The sequence below is a fragment of the Eucyclogobius newberryi genome, unplaced genomic scaffold (genome assembly GCF_026437365.1).
Source record: "Eucyclogobius newberryi isolate DKJ021-1_F unplaced genomic scaffold, fEucNew1.0.hap1 SCAF_6, whole genome shotgun sequence".
Classification (NCBI taxonomy): Eukaryota; Metazoa; Chordata; class Actinopteri; order Gobiiformes; family Gobiidae; genus Eucyclogobius; species Eucyclogobius newberryi.
The window spans coordinates 20,716,773-20,739,656 of record NW_027316278.1 but is presented as its reverse complement, the minus strand read 5'-3'; the positions used below and the strand labels follow the sequence as shown (position 1 = coordinate 20,739,656).

At 40.8% G+C, this 22,884-nt stretch overlaps 1 protein-coding gene across 12 annotated transcripts in view; it reads right to left on the bottom strand.

The window, feature by feature from the left end:
* slc4a4a (solute carrier family 4 member 4a) overlaps positions 1 to 22,884 on the bottom strand; it is a 41,392-nt gene that overhangs the window by 12,316 nt on the left and 6,192 nt on the right. For 5 of the 12 annotated variants that reach the window (XM_072433530.1, XM_072433525.1, XM_072433528.1 and 2 more), the window contains 16 exons: positions 21,501 to 21,674; positions 9,925 to 10,060; positions 9,476 to 9,636; positions 8,177 to 8,356; positions 7,226 to 7,321; positions 6,144 to 6,220; positions 4,241 to 4,398; positions 3,951 to 4,038; positions 3,677 to 3,831; positions 1,660 to 1,782; positions 1,416 to 1,590; positions 1,209 to 1,342; positions 683 to 957; positions 503 to 567; positions 237 to 422; positions 55 to 168 (listed from right to left, as the gene is read on the bottom strand). In XM_072433530.1, the coding sequence (XP_072289631.1) occupies positions 55 to 168; positions 237 to 422; positions 503 to 567; positions 683 to 957; positions 1,209 to 1,342; positions 1,416 to 1,590; positions 1,660 to 1,782; positions 3,677 to 3,831; positions 3,951 to 4,038; positions 4,241 to 4,398; positions 6,144 to 6,220; positions 7,226 to 7,321; positions 8,177 to 8,356; positions 9,476 to 9,636; positions 9,925 to 10,060; positions 21,501 to 21,674 (2,297 nt within the window). The remainder of the gene's footprint in view (positions 1 to 54; positions 169 to 236; positions 423 to 502; positions 568 to 682; positions 958 to 1,208; positions 1,343 to 1,415; positions 1,591 to 1,659; positions 1,783 to 3,676; positions 3,832 to 3,950; positions 4,039 to 4,240; positions 4,399 to 6,143; positions 6,221 to 7,225; positions 7,322 to 8,176; positions 8,357 to 9,475; positions 9,637 to 9,924; positions 10,061 to 21,500; positions 21,675 to 22,884) is intronic. The other 7 variants (XM_072433535.1, XM_072433534.1, XM_072433529.1 and 4 more) reach the window with 3 other exon arrangements.

Genomic DNA, 22,884 nt, shown 5'->3' with positions numbered 1-22,884 from the left:
GTTCTTCACACTCTCAACTCTTTACATTTCACAATGTGTCACAGAGACACTGACCTTAAATTCAGATGGCACAATGAGTTTAGGAGTCTCCACTCCAACCAGCATATCTACTCCACAGAAGATCAGGATGGCCAGGATGATTGCAAAGTCACTGATCAGTTTCCTCACCTGATAGAAAAACAGTATAGTTTTAGGTGAAAAGAGCTCTGCATTGAAGGGTTTTGTGACAAACTCACAGTCGTGGGGAAGAATGGGCTGGTCTTAAACTTCTTCAGACACATGGAGCAAGTGTAGGTCCCGAAGAACAGGATAAAGGACATGAGGGTGATATCTGGGACGAACATGCAGGATTCACCCACCAGCTCCCCCTTGTACATCAGACACTCACTCTTTGTCAGAGTCGACCAGGTGCTGTTTATTGGCTGAGCAGAGAAATCACACTCAAAATAAGGTAGTTCTTATTGTGAAAGAACTCATGGTATTTGGAGATAACAAAACTCACCAGTTCTGTTCCATTCAGGATCCACATTGAAGAACCATCCAAAGAATCAGAGCCTGTACTGTTTACTGTAAAATTATAACATAAAAATATATATTTATATATATATATATATATATATATATATTATATATATAATTGCTATACTTATGTCGAATTGTTGAAAAATTATACAAACGTTACCCAGTACAATAGGAGCCATGCATGCACAGTCATAGTGCGTGACATACTCCAATTTGTAGTTAGAATTGATTGGGTAGTGGTGTTCCAACTTGATCATTTTCTTGAAGGCATCATAAATGAAGATGAAGCTGATGAGACTGGCAAAGCCCTCTTCTGTGAAGCGGGTGAAATACTGAACCAAGAAACTGGCGTCTGTAGCCACAAGTACAAAACAGAAAAACGCCGACCACAGGCCAATCCACAGTCTGAACTCCAGGTAGTCAAAGGAATTATCTCTAAAGAAAAAAGAAAATAAGGGTTACTATGAGAATATATTTACTGCCCTATTTTACTCTGTTTACTCTTGTTTAGCTTTTCACTTGTAAGGTCATGTTGTGACATGAATTTGACACAGAATATACATATCTATGAATAATTATTATAATATGGATTTTGTATGGGTTTTAGTCTTTTGAAGCCTATATTCCTGCTGCTTTTTGCAGAAAGGTCCTTTTGTGCAGTGTGAACAGTTTGTGCTTGCTCTTACAGGCTGAAATTGTAGAGAAGCCGTTCAAACACTAGAACGGGCCCTGTGCTGCTCAGAATAGTAAGAGGTTGTCCGGCCAACAAACAGAAGACTCCACCGGCAATCGCTGTGCCCAGAAAGCTCTCAAGGACTCCCTGAAACACAAACAACCCTTAGAGTCAGCGCTATATTCATAGAGAAATTTATAGTTTCAGGTTTGAATTATACCTGCATGTTGTTTGTAGCGTCCCCAAGGAGACCCCCAAATGTGATAGCGTTTGTCACAGTTCCCAAATAAATGAACAACATGGCAGACAGGGCCTGAATGTTAAAACCGTCTGTGAAGTCACTGACAAAGAAAGGCGCTTTTCTTTTTATGTCAAGTATGAGGCCTCCACAAAACCTGTAAAGACAAAGATTCAGTCTTCTTTTGGACACTTTTCATATATGCCTCGTTCTCATTGCACTTTACCTTCCTGTCTTTTTGAGCTCATCACCTACTGCATGGCCCCCTCCTCCATGACCACCATCATGGGGCATATCTCCATTCATCTGTGGACCACCTCCTCCAGCACCTCCTCCATACATGTTTTTTCTATTAAACAAAAAATACACTACATTAGTAATCCAAAATCCTCTTATGCAAACTGGATTTTATATCACCGTCAGATGGTGCCAGACGCTGACATAGTAACTGGGTTTATGCAAAAAGCTGTTATATCCACCTGAAGAAACTGCTGTGCTTAAAAAGGCTCATGTTCTGCAGACACAGCAGGTTGACCAAGTACTGATGCATGTTTAATAAGTATTGAGTAAGCAAAAGTATATTCAAACTAAAACTAAAGGTCACCCTCAAATAATTTTCAAGCTGTGCAGTGCAAGTGGTCTTCTTTTGATCTATAGATTGCTGGTTCGAATCGTGCACTTGACATAAACATCATTGGTTGAGTAGTCAGATTCATTGGCCCACAGGTTGGCACTTTGGTAAGACACTTAACCGGCCCTGCCTCTGGTGAGTACACTGGGAAAGCAAAAGTGAACTGGAGCATTATGTAAGTACACGTGAGCTGAGAATCCACTGTGCAGCTCTGGTTCATTTGTTTGTGTTTGTTTTGAGTTGTAACTGAAAAGACGTAACACGAGTATGTTTTAAAATAGGTTTTAATTAACGTTTACATGCGCAAATGAGGACTGGGTTCAACTTTACATGCACACCGCAGGCTGTAATTGGATTTTTATCAAGCAAACATGCAGACGAAACAACAACAACAAGAGTTTTTGGGTGGATATAAATTGCAACTCTGAACTTGCTGTTGCTGGTGATGGACACACTACTGCGCTTTGTTTTGGGCACATGTAGAAGTATGATAAAACCTCATTCCTGTTTGTTTGGCCACATGTAGGACTGTCCTAATGTGTCTTCACATTGTCACATGTGTGTTCTGCAATGACATGCGCAGCTACGTTTGTCCCGCGTCTGTCTGATGACATGACATTCGATTCGGACAAGAAGAGGTCGGGACGACATGCACCTGGTGGTTTTGGAAGAAGCTATCACTTGCACCTCAATCAAAGTGCCCAGGTTTACACTGCACTTTGGACAATCAATTGAAATAGGACCAGGCAACTTATTTTGTTTTCCTGGCCTGAATGCAAATGCAATGAATGTGTGTGAATGGGTGAGTAGTTCCTTGATATAAAATGCCTTGAATGCCTTTAAGGTAGAAAAGTGCTATATAAATGTGACCATTTTATCAATGAATGAGATAAATATTTCATTAATAGTAACATAGGCCTTATTGCCTGGTTAAGTCTCTAATCTAGTTAAATAATTACTTAATAGATAATAATAGACATGTTTAAAACAAAACAATTGTATTAGATTATATATCAATTTGTTGTTGCTGGTCTCTGTTTGTGGCTTGGACTTTAGTTTATTTAGTTAAACTGACTTAATCTTTTACCCTGTAGAAGTGCTAAAATAAAGGCCTTCAGTTTAATATACAACCTACATACTGATTTACAGCCTTAAGTTCTTGTCGAATCAGTAATAACACTTGTAGTTTAGTTTTTCTAGTTACAGCTATAATAATGACTTGGGTTTACAATACAGTGCTTTATGAGTGGTTATAAGATACTCACAGCTGCCCTGGGGCAATATGGCTGCCAACCTGGGCCAACAGCCTCACTGAACACTACCATTAACTCACACTTAACAGTGGGTGAAGTGTCTTGCCCAAGGGCAAATGGCAGAATGAAATGACTAAAGCAGGATTTGAACAACGAGGAATGTAGGTCCCTGTAGAATAGCGGCAGCTTGCTGTAGGCACTGGGGCTCCAAATAATAAATAAACAAAAAAACAGCCTTCAGATTTTAAGATAATCACCTGAACCACTGTCACTCCGCAGTGGAAACTCTACAAAAGTGAGTCATATTTGTATCAGCCACACTAAAGTTATCCCAATGCAAATGCAGTAAGTGTCATAACCTTTTGTCTGAGGAGGGGAGAGTTTTTGGGGGCTCTATCCGGATGGTGGGGTCCCACTCTCCAGGAGGAAGCACAATGACTTCATCTAAGAACTCGTCGATACCAGCCAGCAGATCCTGCCTGTCCTTGGCCTTATACGCAATGTCATGGAAGATCTGGACACAAAGAGTACATGTAGAGGCAGTCGACTGTGAAAGCATGCAGTCAGGTGGGCAAACATATCTCAAGGTGAGTAAAGGGGAAAGAAAATGAAGGTGAGGTAATGCCCACTCACCTCATCAGTCATCAATGTGGCAATAGCTCTGCCTATTTCATGATATGACTTGGCTTTTCCCTTTGGTCCAAGTAGGATGAATAAAAATCTGTACGTGAAAAGAAAGGTTTATACTGTTTATCAGAAATGTCAAATCTAAATTGAATGGTCTGTGAAATGAACAAAGCTCACAAAAAACAAACACATTATAGTAAACTATATCCACCATTTTATATGATCTTAAATGTTTCAAAAGTTAAAATTTGTACATGTGTTTTGTGACAATGTAATGAAGCAGACATCATTTTTACCTTGTCGGGACCGGCACCTCGGTCAGCGCTCCCAGCATCACAGCTTGCTGTAGGCGGACAAATGCGACAAAAGGAGCATCGAGAAAATCCACTTCCCCCACAAGCACGTTAGAGGCTTCCGCGTCTCTGGGCAACTTCTTCATGAACTTGTTTCTCAACTGAAACATAAAACATAAACGTGTTATTAAATGCTAAAGTTCCACTGTAAAAGTCTAAAAAGAGTGTACGATCATCATTGTGGAATCAAAATAGTATTAAGTATCATTGCTTTTTTTTAGTATCAGAATGTTGTCACATTAAGTATTGGGATAACACAAGTTAAAAGTGTGCTTTTTCCAACTAAATACTTCCCAGTTTTTTGCAGCCATGCAGTTTCCCATTATGTATTTATTGAATTGGGACAGTACATAGTATTCAATGGGTCAGCAGCAGCTTCATCATAAATATGCCAGAGTTAGCACAATAACTACATTTCATAAGTTGTCCTAAGGTAGGTAAAAACATGAAACATTCAATTAGACAACAACACATACAAAACTTCACATTATAAGACATTAAACATTAAACCTAATAGAAAACAGACTTAATTTACAAATATTATTCAAAACACCAGTTAATGGCTGGACCGCAGTCTGGTTCCTGTCAAAATGTTTTATTTTCACTACATGGATTCCTACTCGGGTTTATAGATTTACATAGAAGAAAGCTTTAGTCTTTGGTGACTGTCACGACATACACAAATAAAAGATTATAAGATTGGTATAATGCAGTATTCCAGCAGATCATGGAAATCATGGGAATCCTATAAAGTTGGTGACCTCCACTTGGCTCCATCCAAGCAGATCCAATCACCGGCCATTGAGCCTGGTGGCCAAGGGTCTGTGTGTAAATGATTGAGTTAACTTGTCCAACAAACTGCAACCTGCGCACCATGCTAATACAAAACACTATATCTAATACCATGAAACACTAGTTACATGAAAAAGTACTAAGAGGAAATTCAATTAATGCTGGTTGTCAATTTGGATGTTATACAAAAGATAACTAACAAATAACCAGAGTTTTCTATTGATTATGTATTATTTTTATTATCTGTGGCAATAGAAAAAACTGCAAATTAAAACCCTGACAGAGATAAGATCAGAAGTGGTTCCTGTTTGCTGAATATGTTTCACTCCTGTATTCCTCAATGGAAATTCATAGGGTAATTCTGACCCAGTTTTTGAGAAATATTACTACTACTGACTGCTACTACTAGAGAAACATCCCTTTGGGGTTCTAGTATATTCTCAAAAAAGAAACAAAAAGTAGGTGATTTTTCTACTACAAATACTAAACAGCCAATGCCTCAAATATACCAAATGATACAAGCAGTTTATAGTTTATAGTGTAGTATTTATTATACACAATGTGGTGATATGGGCAAGTAATGGTAACACCTTTGTAAATATAGTGTAGCTTTTTGTTCATGGCTGGCTTCTGGTACCAGTTCAAACATTATTTGAGCATTAAAATAAACAAATGGTAAAATGTATTTTAAATGGGAACAAAGGCAAGGCAAACTGTACGTATTGCATGAGCCATTAGAGCAGGTAACCCGACAAAACAACGGCACCTTTACAACAATGTTATCTCTGCAGTTAGCCTTAGACTGCTCAAAAGGTTAGTGGAGTGAGACAATGCCAGGCTGACCTTTGGTACATCAGAAAAGACACTGGCAAAGCAATAATTGACAGAGTAACACTTTTTCCTTAGCATTCACAATATACCATGACCTTAGCTTGGATATAAAACAAGTCAGTTGTCCAGGGAAAAGTGAAAACCTCCCGAATAATGGCTTCAACAAAGATTCATAAAATATTTCCATAAATTATATATACATGCACTCAGGATGTAGACTGACCTGGTCCTTTTCTGGCTTGTCCGAAATGTCATTGAGGCTGCTGGATGTCAGGTTCCGGGGTGTTGTGGTGGGGCTGTCTGTTCAAATAACGAAAAAAGGCACCTTGAAAATATTCCAGCCGTAAATGTAAATAATATGGTAGAGACCAGGAACACCATCTCCCAAATTATTTAATTCATTCATATTTTGTATTTGGGAAAAGCAAACAGGCTATTTCATCATGTCAATACCTCAAGTGGATTGAGTCAGTACACAACTAAGTCATTTAAAGAAGACATATTATCCTTTTAAAATGTACATAGTAATCATTATTTTTGCTTGTTCATTGTAAACGGCAAAATAGATCTAAAATAGAAAAATAGAAACCATTTGACTTCCTGTTCAAAACTGTAAAATCAACAGGCCCCGCCTCTTCATCGTAGCATTTTTAACCATAGCAAGCAGTAGGTTTTAATTTAAGTGCTTTTATTGTTAAACTATTGCGTGATATCATGTACTTCATTTCAAATAAGTACAGAGCAGTGGGTGGAGATAAGGGGTAGGTGAAAGCAGTCATTTCCAGAGCACCCGGACCTCAGAAGCAGGATAACTCAGATTTTACATAATATGTCACTAACGCAAAAAACATTTTAATCTTTTTGTAAGCAAATTTGATATAAGCTGTCCATACTACGGTCCTACGTTTATGCAGTGTTTGTTGTTGAGGAAAACCCCCGGGATAGATAAGTGTAAGCTGGAGGTGACCAGGGCACTCGGAGGATGCTGCTGACGAGTGGCTCTCTTGACATGAATGCTGACCGAGTCTTCACCAGAGCTGCAGCTTTCACACGCGTGACACTTCTCCACACAGGTAAATGCAAACGCTGATGCCACTGCATATTTTCACAGCCTATTCCCCCCTGAACATTCTGGGTTATAACATGTTTGCCAGGATGATGCAGTTTCTATCAAGGGTAAAATATATGAATATTGGTTTAGTTGGCTGCACAGTTGTTAGTTTGTTTGCTTAGTTGTTTTACAGCGGGAAGAAGTGTTGAGAATGATATGACTAAAAGTTGCAATCCAGCCTTTTGAAAACTTACTAAGCCAGTCCATGCTAGAACTCCTCTGGGTGTTCAAGTCCTCCATAGACATTCGACCGGACAAGCAAGTCATAGAGGTGTCAAGAGGACTGCGTGCTTTTAGTGGTATCAGTGGCAATCCGAGTAAGCGCGGGAAAGGTTAAGAGGAGAAAAGAAAAGTGGACAGAGAAAGTGATTGTTAGGAAAAATTCAGCCGTTTACAAAGTTGAGAGTGAAAGTGCAAAAAACATGATCAACTAACTAGAGCAAAGCAATAAAAGATAAGGGTCTAAACAGTGAAAAACCATGAGTCAAATGGCATTACGTGATGCTGTGAAGGCCTACATTTCGCAGCAGAAAAGTGTGTGACGCCTGAGATCTACTAAATATGTTAATGTTAATGATTACATGCAGCTGCCATGCACTCAAAATGTTACACTAAAATCATGAAAATGTTCCATTGACTCATGGTCGACATTAACATGGTTGATTAAACAGCAGCTTAGAGAAAAGCTTTCGATAGATATATAAATGGATTGATAAACCTTATTTTCTTTGATATTATTGTTCATATTATAGTTCAGGTTGCGTTCACGTTACAGAATGTTGTGATGCCATTATTTCAGATGGAGGGGAGAAGCCTTTAGAACTCTATGGGAAGGGCCTGTTTTTGAAAGAAAGAGAGATTGGATTCACAAACTTATTAAACGTATTCGCAATATTAATCTCATGGCTTGGTGGCCTTTCAACTGACAACAATCCCGTCATTGGGGTTTAATAATGGCACCACTTTCTGAGCTATTGGGAATATTTGTTTACTCTGACAGATGTCACGTGAATGCAACCTATAGTTGGGTTATAGGTGACTGCTGGTTATTAATTTACCAAAAACGTCCAATTGTGGGTGAATAATTGCGTTCACTATGCCGTTCTGCAACACAAAAGACTGCACCAAACTGGCATCAGTATTACCGGCTTCTTGGTTGGTAAACAGCCTACTTGCACTGGAGACCGTTTTCCCAATGTCAGCCAGCGAGCGAAGGTTAGACTTCTTGGTCTGATGTCGATGTCTCCGTAGCAACGTGTACATCACCTTGTCTTTCAGATCTGCTTTTAGCTGGCCATTTTCGATTTGATCGTCAGTGATCAACTCTGTAATGGGAATAAAAGCCACACATTAGCTTAAAGCAGGCGTGTCCAAACTTTTTTCACCAAAGGCCACATTTTGAAACTTAAACAGGGCAGAGGGCCACAAACAACTTGACAATGTCGAATTTGTTGAATGACAAAGTGAATAATTCGAAATTTTGCATTTGAAGTAATTGCGATGAGCCTCCACACCTTTAATTAGACCTAGAACATTAATATTAGGTTGGTATAACTTCAATATGCCTGAATTTTCCCAATTTCACAGTAAAAAGTACTACTTTTTGTTGTTTGGGCCAACATAGCTGGAAGGCCAACAAAAATTGGTCTAAGGGGCGCATTTGGCCCCCGGGCCCTAGTTTGGAGATGCCTGGCTTAAAGATCACACAGTGTATTCTATTGTTGCCATATCATGAAGTACTCAGAGAAAGTACAGTCGTTTACATCAGCGCTCCAGTGGAAGTGTGAGGGTCAGAGATCACATCCAATCCCCGTGTTTAGGTTTTTGTTTTTGGTCAAATATTTAACTTCATGCATATTAAGTCTGGCTGCTAAGTTGCTGTACGACCATCATGATCTAGACGCCGAAGGGGGATCCCAAAATGTTATGCCATAATAAGAGCAGTGTGGCATGGCAAACGACTCAATCAAAGGGTTTAGCCTATTTTTAAAAAGAAGGTCAGAAGCGTGAATGCTGTAACAGAGCAGCTTACGGCAGTTTTGCTTTGTGTGGGGCTAGTGCTGCTAATGGCCTCACAGTCATGTTGCCTGGCATTAAATAGGGGCCCAACCAAGAAAAGCCTGTGTGGAACAAGCAGCATACTCAATTATGCCACATAAATCACTATCGGTGGTTTGGGCTCACACTGTTACAAAGTAATTAGAAAAAAAACACACACAAAAACAACGTATTATCAAGCGGCGGTAGTCTCAGGTACTGGCAAGAATGAAAGAAAATAAAAGAAACAAGTAACACAATTGTTTATCTTGACATCATGCCCAACAATTCTAGTAAAAAAAAAAGCTAACTAAAATAAATAAAAAGTGTTGAACTTTGACTAAAACGTATAATATACACATTAGATGTAAAGTTGTTTGACAGTCTGGGGTTAACAACTGACTTACCAACAACCTGAGGCAGAGTGGAAGCTTCCATATCCAGCATTATGGTTCCCTTCTCTATACAAGTGCGCAGTTCAAACAAGCTGTGTAAGGACAATGTGGCTACATGGGGTTTGCTCCAGCGCTCACCACCTTTCTCTACCTTCTCCTCAAACTTAATCCACCTGGACACAAACAAAATACATACATTATTACCAGAAACATGATTACATACTATGCATTATTAAGAAATTAAATAATCTATTAGACGGCTGCTTGGTGTCAATATGAGCCTATGGTCCCATTATCCCAAGAGAGAGCTTCAATTTCTCCATGCTAATGACAGACACCTCGTTCTACTTAAACATGTTTGCATTGCTGTGTGTTGTCATTGGGAATAAAATTAATGTGATTCAAATATTTTTTTTAAAAATGTGTTGACTGAACTGTATCTCATCCCAATAGAACCTTACCTGGCGGTTTCCTTCCACTCCATCTCCTGTCCATCCACAGACAGCAGCTCGTCCAGCTCCGTGAAGAGCTGAGGGGGAGCGGGGCCATCGTCCTCCTCCCCGAGAATGAAGCGGATCCTCTCTGCTGCAGGAGAAACTGTGGAGATAGCAAAAATACTGCCGGTCACCACGCTGTGAAGGCCGTTGGGGATGGGCTCTAAGTCCTTCTTCTGCTCTTCAGGTGGAACCTCTGTTTTGACCTCAGGTACATATGGAGGTAGAACTTCTTCTTTCTCCTCTGGGTCTTCATTTTTCTCCTTTTCCTCCAGGTTATTGTTGTTGTTGGACATGTTTACAGATCTCACTTGGTCAGCTGTTCTTATAATTGTCAAGTAGTTGCTGCCCGAAACGTAGCGCCTACAGCCTCATTACAAGTGACAGTATCTCACTGTAGCCTGGTCCACCGCTTTGTGAAGGAGTTCTGAAGAGGGGGCCAATGGGGTTTGGGGTCCCCTCAGTGACAGTGTCCCCACATCACACACCCCTCCATGTTTAAACAGGCCTTCACCATTGGCCCTTCAGCCTTGGCAAAATGCCCTGGAAGTCCTGATTAACAATTAGGAAATGGACCATTCTGTGCCCAGAAGCTTGGCTTTCCTTCTTTTAAAATCTCATTTGAATATTTAGAGAGCTGGACAAAAAGAGGCAGAGAAAACTTAGAATAGGTCACACATTTATAAATACTTTCCAAGTGTATTCAGACATATTGCAAGTAGGTGATCTGCCACAGTGACACTTTCTATTGTGGTTGAGAATGAGAGCCCACTACAACCTCCTTGCATGACAGCAGGCCCATCCAAGCCAAAAACTGTCCACAAACACAAAGCAAGCGGCTAACATAGGCCCCTGCCTGTTGTTAGTGAAGCTTTGGCATTCATGGCCTTTGACCATTATTATGCAATATTCTGCATACATAACTACAGTGATTCAATTGCTGCTAGTACAGGTAGTAAAAATCTGACAGTACGGTGTGGGGAGATTTCTTGACTCTGACTGGATGCAAGGGCTTGGACAAGCAGCTGGCAGATTACTGGGTAGAGTAGACTGTCTGCTGGCATATTCTCTGACCACTACCTGCATAATAATACCTTAGGACAAATAATGTACATGTTCATTGTACACATTAAGCTGATTACTGTGTCAATTACACAAATTAAAACACACTTACTGTAAATATATAGACTTGTGCATGTGTTACAGTAAATTACATGCATCTTCAATATATCCAAAACATAACTTCAGATGTAAGTGGTATCAAAAACTGTATGAATATCGATGCAAAGTGGACTTTTCTAGGCTAATATGCTATGGTAATTGTTGTGGTTAGAGGTGCTTACTGGAAATGAAGGTGAAAGCAAACACAAAAACACAAAGAGGAGGGCTAGAAATGAAAATCCCATCGTTCAAACGCAATTTCAAAGCTGTGTGCTGTAGCCAAGAGCCTGGGGCATACAAAGAGCACTTTGTCCAGGCAGCAAGGGCTCATGGGATAGGGGATGGAAGAAGAATGCCTGCTGTCCAGCTCAGAGCTCAGAGTGTGACTGCTACTAAAGGAGAGTTTAGTCCCACTTCTATGTCTCCAACTCACATATCTTCTATCTGGTGACCTTTTTATCACTGCGTTAAGAGCTGCAGGGGATGTGATCGCACATGCATTGTCTGTGCCTGTACATGATGACAATGTAATGTGGCATCTCTCATTCAAAGCAGAGACAGGATCACTGAGAACAGGAAATGTTTTCCATGTCACACAGTCTGACATTGAGTATGCAGGGCAGCAGGGCTGAGGGAGTTAAGAGGACAGGCTTGAATGCAGAGTGACACCCTTAGGGCTTCTCTCAGAGCTCAGCCCAAACATACTGTTATTCTTCTGATCAAACAGTCACAAATACTTGCTGCAGGCCACAATAATGTGAAATGATCACTGCCATGTGCTCTGCATGCCAAGCATGGCAAGCATATACAACATAACTTAATTAAAGGTACAATATTGCCATAGATGTAACAGGAAATGTGAAAAAAGGGCAATTTGACCTAAGACAGTAAATGGGCAGACATCTACCATTGTTAGGTCAGGTTGTTTAAAGACAACAAAAAAACACCAACAACAAAAACTCTTTTGTAGATCTATCTCGGCCTCAAAAAGCAGTAAACTGTAAGGGAAAATTGACAGACAAAATGTAAAGTATTGCAGTGCTTTTTAAACAATGGAATGCTTGTGTTGAATGAATGTGGGGGGAAACAGCTGGTACAAAGACAAATATTTTTCTGTATAATAATGTTGATGTAAATATCTTGTTAGAGCCTACAGTGTATTACAAATATATATATATATATATATATATATATATATATATATATATATATATATATATATATATATATATATATATTTTTTTTTTTTTTTTTTTTTTTTTTTTTTAAGATAGTGTACTGAAGTTTCTCAGATGTCAAATGACAGACACACAAGAATCCACACAGCTGTATGACGCCCTGCAGTGCACATCTGACCAAATAACAGCACTTCAGTCTGGAAAAGAAAAGCGTTTTCCCCTTGGGCCAAAATGTTCCTCAGGATAAAACACTGGTGTCCACACTATGTCCAGGGGGCCAAATGTGTCCCTCAGACTATTTCTTGTTGGACCTCAGGCAAATGTACGGTAAATATCGTAATTCTGCCACTAAAACCTCAGTAACATGCATTGTGATACGAGGTGCACAGTGGCAGGGAGGTTAAGCCTCCCAATATGGAGATCATGGGTTCGATTCCCTATCCAGACCAACATCACATCATCTCCCTCGGTGGAGTTTGCATGTCCTCTCCGTGTTACCGTGAGTTCTCTCTGGGTTCTCCGGCTTCGTCATATCTTTCAAAGACGTGCATGTGTTTGGTGTTTGTCTATGTCTCTGTGTTCAGCCCCTGTCCAAGGTAAACCTCGCATAAGACCCAAAGTCACTGGGATAGGCTTGCGTCACCCACGACCCCGAACGGGAGCAAGTGGTACAAAATGAATGAACAAACAAACAAACCTAGACTGAATGTTCCACACCTTACAAAAGGTGGCTCTCTGCTTTTTATATATTTCAATATGTGGCCCTATAGGTGAAAAAGGCTTGTGCACCCCTGGTAGGCTTGTGTTCAAAATATCGATATGGCGATATATCGTCATGGACTCTGACCTCACAGTATCGATATTTTTTTTTAATATTTTTTTTTTAAATTGTGGCCGTAGGCTTCAAACGAGGTGGAATAGTACTTTTGATCTGCTGTAGTGCTGCGCTCCTCTCGGCCGAGGTGAGAAGGAGCTGTGGACCTGATCAGAAGCTGATCTGTGCAGAAGATGCTGCTGCAGCATGTTCAGACCATGCAGAAACATGCAATACTTTATTAGAATGTGTTCCTTATATTCCTATTTGGATCAGTTGGTTGGATGTATTAAGTTATTAGAGCATAATGGATTTATAAATAAGTGCTTTGTGGATAAACATGAAATTTCATAAATTGTCTTATCCAGAGTAAAAACATTACCCATTTGGTACATTTTTAAGACCCTTTTTTCCAAAGTGTATTGGAATACGTATCGTAATGAGGGAATTGTATCGGAATATACAAGTATCGGGATATGTATCGTATCGCGAGGGTCTTGGCAATACCCAGCCCTAAACCCTGCAATAAAATATCAAATATATGGAGTCCAGAGACTTCACGGCATGACACAGGTATTCTCTGTGTTCACACTTGCCATTACTTGGTCCTAAATTGAGCACATTTTATTCCTCATGTGGATGCGGCTTTGGATTGGTCGTGTTCTAGTCCTATAGTCCTGGTCTAGTCCAGGTTTGGACTAATTCTGGTTTAGTCCCAGTTTTGATGTGGAGAATGTACAAGTGTGATTGCGCCCTTAATGCTACATCTACATTCACTGGTGATTCTTAATTAATTAATTAATTAATTTGATAGATAGACTCGATTGGTTGAATTTCTTGGGGTTAAAATCTGTTATCAGTGATCTGAACATCTGTCTAGTAAATATCAGATTAATTAATGTTCAGCAATTATTTGAGCCTGTTATTTATGTACAAGTAATTATATTGCTGAAAATATTTTACATACTAAACCTAAAAGAGTTTATCTTTGAAATATGTGCCTGCAACATCACAATCAAAGGTGAAAGCCGGATAGGCCGACTGTAATCTATTCTCTGATTGGATTTAAGAAAATCCTCCTGCTACACATAAAACACTGTTTCATGAAAAATTCGGAATCTCTTGCAACATCAGGCTATTGCATATGTAGAATTTATTTTCTATATTTATCCCAATAAATAGAGATTTTGACTCATTGCCTTGTCCACTAAGGCAGGGGTCCCCAACCTTTTTTGCACCACGGACCGGAATAATGTAGGTTTTATTTTCACGGACCGGTGTGCCAGGTTATGTCGCCGTCAGGTTAACTTGCGCGGAAGTGGGCGGGGTTTATGTTAGTCCAAATAATAACTCCACTTTGATTTGGTTCATTTATTTCGTGAACACCATGTTCAGGTTAGCCACACAACAAAGTCTCCCTCGGTCCCACCCAGACACGTATAACAGGTAAACAGAACAGTATCGCCCCCTAGCTGTCAGGCATGAGACGTGAAACTTAGAGAAGTGAAACTTAAGAAACTAACAAACTCACTCTCTTTATAAAAACAAAAAAAACACACAGCAACACAACATAACATGAGTGTAAGTGTTGTTGTTGAACAATTATTTAACAGTCCAATGTCCTTCATGGAGAGCCTTAAGAAGCATGGCTGAGGAAGCTCCCTTTTTAGTAAGGCAGTCTGCAAGCTGCTCTTTAGTTTCAGACCACCAGTTCTTTAATTGAACTGATTTCTAAACGCAGTCGTTTTTCTGTGACAAACTTGGTAGACTTCAGTGCATCAACAAGAGAAAAGTTATCAGTGACACAGATTATTGGTACAGGATGTTCAGTGCTACCTGCATTAAGTTCAGAGAACAATGTTGAAAGAAAAATTGCATTGTCAATTCCCTCTGACATTGCTAGAGTTTCACCTGCAAGTGTACTTCTAACAATTCTCTTGATTCTCTTTGACTGCCATGAGATAGGAGAAAAACATCCATTGTCACCCATCAAAACAATAAAGTGCCCACCTTGAGTTCCTCCATCTGACAGATTACCAAAAGATGCATCAGTGAAAGTAACTAATTTTAAGTTACTGTCTTTACCAAGATGCTGGAAATTCAACTCAACAGACTTAGCCTTCAGTTTGCACACAACTCTGTTTGCTTCATTAATAGTCTGTACAGTAGCCTGTTTAAGATTTGATGCTAAGTTACTTGCATCAAACATGGCATCAGGTCTGCTCTGTCTGGCAACCCACAGAAGTTGCCCTATCTTAGATCTGAGCTGATCTTGTTCTGCTTCAGTGAGGGGTGAGCCTGTCTCTGCTGCCCGTGAGGGTGTGAGAGGTATGGGATGTAAATGTTGAATGTATGTCTCTTGGTGTATTTGTACCTTTTTACTCAAAGTAACCAACTCCACACCCACATAAGAAAAGCTATCCTGAGCTTCACGACCAACATTGAACTTTGATCTGAGATGAGGCATGACAGTCATAGAAAACATTTGTGTACCTCCCCAAATGAAATCATCAACATGACAAGCTAGTACACCAGTTACATTTTTGTCCTCATCTAACCAGTAGAAAACTGCAGGGTCAACTTTAGATATGACAGCTCCTGCTTCAATCATTATGCTTTTCACTCGGTTATACCAATAGAGTGAGGCATCAGCTAAACCATACACACATTTTCGCAGTTTCCAAAGTACACCAGTGCTATTAGCCTCTGGAGGAGGTCTGATGAAAATGTCTCTAGATAGTTCTAGTCCTTGTAAGAAGGCAGATTTTATGTCCATTGAACGAAGTTGCCATTGTTTCTGACAACTGACTGCCACTAAGAGCCTCAGGGACTCTGAAGCACAGGTTGGAGAGTCCTTTTGTAGCTCAGAAACTTGTAGCTCCTCAAATCCTCGTGCAACAAGCCTGGCTTTTGGTACTAATCCGTTCTCAGTCTCTTTTAGAGTGCACACCCACCGAGTGGAAATGCACTTTTCTCCTTTGTCCTCAACTTCCTCAAACACGTCGTTTTGTATCCAACTTTTTATTTCATTGGACTTGGCTTCATCAAATGACAAACCACCAGGAGCCTGAACCTGAACTTGAAGATCTTCCAGCTGTAACAGATCCACTGCTTCATTGTTTCCCGCCACCTCAGCAGGCTCAAGCAGCTCAAAGTTATACCAGTCCTTTTATTTTCCGGTGGCTTTTCCAGCACGTCCTAACACTTTAGCAGTACGTGAAACACCACTCTCTGCGTTTCTGAATGTAACAATTTGACCAGTCTTTATATTTCCAGCACCCCGTCTCTCTGCCCCAGCATATTCATGAGCGGGTGGAGGATCATTGTCATTGTTTTCAGCATTTGTCTCTTCGGTATCCTCATTTATGTCATATGAGTGTTGTTTGTCCTCATTGTTTTCTTTATCACAGCTGGTCTGAGGTTCCTCATGTTCCTGATTGGCTTTCCTCAGCCTAAGTCGGTGAACTCTGACACAGGTGCCACCGTGTCTAACAAAAACAACAGCACCGTCCTGCCCAATGACCACCACAGGCCCTTTCCACTCTGGACAGTCCACACGTTTGTAAAACACTTTGTCTCCCTGTTCATACCTCTCATCGTTGTGACGTATCTGTTTCTTTAGCGCTCTCCGTATTCGTTCGGAGCATTCTGCTTCTGTAAAGGCCTTCCTTGCAGTGTGCAGAGCTGAAATGTGTTTGGCAACCCACTCACTTTTAGTGGTGCCCTCTAGAGCAGGTGGTCTGTCAATCAACACCGAAAGTAGGTTAGGATTCTGCCCAAACACAAGCTGATGTGGGCTGTAACCATGGACACTTTGCATACAGTTCTTTGCCATAAGAGCCCAGTCCATGGCAGTGCTCCAGTCACATCTAGTAGTAGTTTTCACTTTGAGTATGATCTCTGTTAAAGTTTGGTTGTGCCGTTCTAACAGCCCATTACTCCAGGGATGTATGCTGGTGTGGTTTTTACTTCAATATTAAAGTTTTCAGCCATGTCTCTCACTTCTTCATTATTAAACTCCCCACCATTGTCACTGAACAACTTTCGTGGTGGGCCGTGCACACTGATCCAATCATGAATAAAATGTTTAACGATCTCAGAGGATTTCTTGGTGGTCAAGACACTTCCTGCACTAAATCGAGTGAACTGGTCAATGATATGTAGGTACCACACCCCTGGCTCAAGCTCGTGCAGATCTACAGCTACAGTCTCATTATACGTTGAAGCCAGTGGTAGGCCAGCCGCAGGTTTGGGTTTGGTTGTTGTTGTTGTTGTTGTTGTTTTATGGCGGTTGGCATCCGAGTGTTGCATTACCGCCAGACTTTATTCCTCAGACGTTTCGTAGTCCTCAGACTCTGTCGTAGTCCGTAAAAGTACTCCTCCCATTGCTTTGGCGTTACTTTTGACATGCTTCACACTGACTTACAACCTTTTGTAGTAAGCCAATGCATTCTGTGTCTTTGTTTCCAGAACTACTTAAAAGCCTTTGTAGTTTGTCAGCAGAAGCATGCCCAAACTGCTTATGAAGTTTCTATAAAACTTTTGTCTTCTCGCTTGTGTCCATTTTGTCTGTGCTTGTCAGCACTTCTTCCTCAGTAGTTGTTAATATCTGATCAGCATTAACAAAACATTTATCTTCACTGTCGATTATGTTCACACAGTAATGTCCCGAGCTTGTAAAGTCCAGTTTGATAGGTTGATTGAACATCACAGCACTGTCATTTTCCATGTCCAGAACTGTTCCTGCCCTTTTTAGAGATGTCTTGCTCAAAAGCAAGGGGATATTAACAGGGACAACTTCGGTTTCTATATTACACTTTGTGGTTCCAATCTTAGCTGGTATCGTAACCTTTTTGACAGAGTGCACCACTTTTCCATCTCCAAACTTGAAGGGCCTATGACTTTGTGTTTCAGTTTTTATCATAGACTTCATCATGTTTTTCTTTCCAGACACATTAATGTAGTCGTCAAGCCACTGTTGTCCACACACTGTCCTCAGGCAAGCAGTGTCTATTATAGCGGAGCCAAAACATTCAGTCATGAATATTTCTGCATCTGTTGGCGATTCTTTTGTATACAGTGTAATGTTACACTCTTCCACGTTTGTCTTTTCTTCAATTATTCATCACCTTTGTGTGGACAGTGTTTTGCCCAATGAAACGTACTTTGGCATACAGCACACTTTGACCGCCGTCCGTACTTGTCCAGCGGGTTCGTACCGGGCAGTGGAGTTTTTGCTCTGGAACCCTGTTGCCAGGGCCTGTTTTGACGTTGCTGCTCCGTTGCAAAAACAGATTCTTGACTAATTCCCTCTGTAGTGGCAATCGTTTTCCCGCTAAATATTCTCTTCAAAGCGGACTTCATAGAGGCGAATGTCAAATCCGTGCACGCAGTTAGAGCCAGCTGTCTGTCCGTCGTATCCAAGCACGCGGTGTCCAGCAGTTTAAAAGCCAAAACTGCATCGGGAAGCTCCATGTTGTAATTGCGCATACGCGAATATCGCTGTTCGAAATCAATAATATAGTCCACCATGGACACGTTTCCGCTTTTCATCATCCGGTCAAAGTTCGTGTACGCTTCATAGATCCGATCTTTTTCTTCTTTTAGGAACAAACTATCAAGTTTACCAAAAAGAGTGGCAATTCCCGTGTCTTTGTTTAAATCATCAACCGGAATTTCCATCGCCGTCTCCCGTGCTCTTCCAGATAGCGCCAACGCCACGGCAAGAGCTTGTTTTTTTTTCTCCAAATCGGTGACTCTAATCCACATGCCGACTTCATTCTTCCAGCTTTCATAGGGTTTTTCCTCTTCAAACGATGGCGGGACTCTGTAGTTACTAACCATCCTCTGCTACCAATGTTAGTCCAAATAATAACTCCACTTTGATTTGGTTCATTTATTTCGTGAACACCACGTTCAGGTTAGCCACACGACAACGTCTCCCTCGGTCCCACCCAGATACGTATAACAGGTAAACAGAACAGTATCGCCCCCTAGCTGTCAGGCATGAGACGTGAAACTTAGAGAAGTGAAACTTAAGAAACTAACAGTTTAGGCTTCCATTCGATTCAGCTCGGAAGACGAAATGTTCTCAAAAAACGCGTTTGTACATTATTAAGTGTACCATACCAAAAGATCTGAATTGGAGTAACAAAACGTACAGTTACATGTGTCCTCACTGTTCTTCTGACTGGTGGAAGCACATCAGATAAATATGGCAAAAATGAGTGCATAAAAAATACAGCTCACCACAGGCTGAATCAGTGGGAGCCCTGCGCGTGTTTCTGTGCAATGAGATGGTCCCATCTTAGAGTGATGGGAGACAATGACACCCGCAGTGTGTTTAAGTCCAGTTCGCTCCGTAATTTTTGTCTTGTTGCCGTCACGGCACGGGAAGTAGCGCTCAAACTCTTGTAAAAGTAAAAACAGGTGAGCCACCCACCCAGGTGACGTGTCCTCCAAAATCCCCGCTGGCTCCTCGTCTGCTCCTCACTTGGCCTTTTCCCCTTTGCAAAAACGCTCTCCAAAGACTTTTGTTTTTCACTCATTTTCGCAAGCTTGTGGTTCTACTTTTGAGCAGCGCGTTTGATACGACGCATCCGCGATGACGTATCATGTATCAGTTATCACTCAGGACAAGAGCAGAGATATAATATACTTCCATTATATTTAATGGATTTCATTGGCAATTTCCTCATTATATATCCACAGACAAGCTTATTAGTGTCATGAGGGACAGGCAAAAGTTACGTAGGAGAAGATGCTGTCACTGATAGATTATTTCCAGGTAGCAAACGCGGTGCGGACCGGTACCGGTCCCCGGCCCGGTGGTTGGGACCCCTGCACTAAGGGATCATCTCAAAATGGGTTGAAGCTGAAAATACTTAATATTTTTCGGGGGGGGGGGGTTAAACCTACATTTCGTCTTATTGTTGCTTTGAAGCTTCAATACATTGTTGTGGCAGTAATTGTTTTGAAATGCTAAAAAACTCTATCAGCAACGAGCATTAGGCCAACATTAGGCGGGGGGTGCGGAGAACGGCAGGTGCGTGCGCGGAGCACGGCGGGTGCGTGCGGGGGAGCACAGCGCGCCGTGGCCCGTGCGGGGAGCGGGGCAGGCGTCACCGTCGCCAACGCGGCTGTTGCAGAAAAGTTGAAAAATCTTTTTTGCGGCAAGACGCAGCGCAGCAAATGATCAAGAGATTTGGCTCTAGTAACGTGGCTATGCACTGCCCTGAAGAAGGACCAACACAAACCTCGCATGAGGTTTCGGCCAATCACAGAAGACGTGAGATTCTCACTGAGACAAAAGCACGTGTTCTGCTTCTGTCATTCTGACATGTCTATGGTCTAAACTCAGGCAATTGACAATTACAGCTTTTGACAAGAAACATTAGTTTCTCACTCTCTCATCCTCTTGAGACCATCTCAATGTGGTCATCTCACAATTTGGGTTGAATGGGATGTGCCGTAGGGTCTGTGGGCCATGTGGATTGAGTAAACAACCATGCGCGACAGGTGACATTATTTGGAGAGTTCATAACTTCTCTGATAAACATACCAAAGGATGTTCAGTGACTAGAGGTGAGCAGGGTCAATCAAGCTACTATCGTTTTATCAATGCGTAAAATTTTATGTGAAGCCAGACATTTATTTATTTTTTCTTTTGAGGGGGGGAGGGGGTCCAGAGAGAGACGAAAATGTTTTCATCTTTTAAGCTTCAACCTATTTTGAGATGATCCCTAAAGCGCCTCATCATTCCATAGTATATCAACGAAAATCGTATTCATGGTCTAGTTTAGTCTCAGCAAACATAGTAATAATATGCAAACAAAATGTCCTCAATCACTATATTTTGCTGTTCGTATTGATTCAAAAGGTAACCCGGATAACAATCATATTAACATTACCAAATTTCACTAGGTTCCAAAGTTTATTTTGGTATGAACGCTTACTCTTTACAAAAACATAAAATAACCCCCTTTATTAGTAGTGTCTTTCCTTTATTAGTTGTGTCTTTCGGTCCGTGCGTTCACGCTGTAACTGCAGTGCCTGAAGGTCCATTAGTCATTACTGTAGGACAAGCCACAAAGCACAGCTCCAGTGCAAGCAAATATTCCCATGCACAAAGTCACACAGTCCAACAGGCAAGGACAAAAGCCTCATGCACAAGCACTCACACCATCACCACTGGATACAATACTCTGCACGGCACTAGTTTTCCTCAAATTAATTCCGCTGTGTCCAAATATCTCTTAGTGCTATTTTTAAGCATGTAGTACACTCAGCAAACTGTTTCTGGGGTCAGTGAGGGCCACCAGGGCTTGTGTGGAGTCAGTGGGACAGGCAGGAGCAGTGATGAGAGCTGACATGGGTCCATTAGAACTTACTGAGAGGTTTGAGGATGCTATTACTGGCCTCCTCGTTGTTCTCCGCATCCGACTTGTCATCCGCGTTCTCGGACACTCTCTCCTTTCTGTCCTTGTGGCCAGTTTTACGACGGTGGCGCCGCCTTCTCCGGTAGCTTTTGGGGACCCTCACCCCGATGTAAACAGTATGATGTCCTGAAAAATGAAACAATACAGGAAACATCAACCAAAGTCAATATAGTCCATTTTCATCTTCCTGAAGTTGTGAGACAGGCCTCTAGTCCTTCAAATCTAAGCTAAAACGGTTTTGTTTAGCTGTGCATATGAGTGAAAGGATTTTATCTGCACTTTTCTCTTTTATGTCTATCAGTTTTGTGATTTGAATGCATTTTTTCCCCTATTGTGTAAAGTACTTTGAATTGCCTTGATCCATAAATAAACTTGCATTGCCTTGATTTTAATGAATTATCTTTCTATTACAGAGGCAAAAACCTTTAACAAACTTGCAAGGAAAAGTATTTGTACATGTGCTAGAATGTCCATGAAATAGAATGATTGTTATTTGAATTAAGACAAATTTTTTGGTCGACAAATAGTTTCAACTGACATTTTTTAAACCGTACTGGGAAAAAACAATAGAGCATTTAATATCAAAAGGCAAAGGCTAAAACGTAATCATTTATTTATAATCATTAGGAGCATTATATTCATTTCATATTCTCACATGTCCCACCAAGTATAACAGCACAGGCTAATAAAGGTTGCAGAATACTGTTATGTTAAATATTTGTTAAGAAGCACAGGTAACATGTAGCAGTGAAGGGGATCGCATGACTAAATCCCTGTTGTCTGCACTTTAGTACAGAACATAATGTTTTACATAGACTTGGAAGTACACCACAATGTTTACTGGCAAAACACCAACAGTGGGCACCCACTGTTGGTGTTTTGCCAGTAAACATTGTGGTGCTCTGGGACCATATGCTGCTGGGGAATTTACTGAAATATACTGAAATGCTGAATCAGAAATGTATTGCATTTGGAGACAGTCTGTATAAGAGGTTGAACAGAACAGCGTTTGAAACAATCGAATGTAGTGTTGTGTGAAGCTGGACCCAGGAATTGATTCAACAAACAATGATCTCCATTAAACAACAGCATTCATTATTCTTTGGTGCCACACAATGCTTTGCCTTTGGGGGTTTATCTATATTCACTGACACCAACATTACAAATATGACATTTTGTAAAACAATGCAGCCAAACATCTATGGCTATAATTCTACTGAGCCCAAAAAAAAGACAGATAAATGAATCACGCTGGAGCCAATTCTCATCGTACATTTCTAGTATGCATACGATTCTTACAATCAATAACTATGCACTTTAATTATAGAACTATATA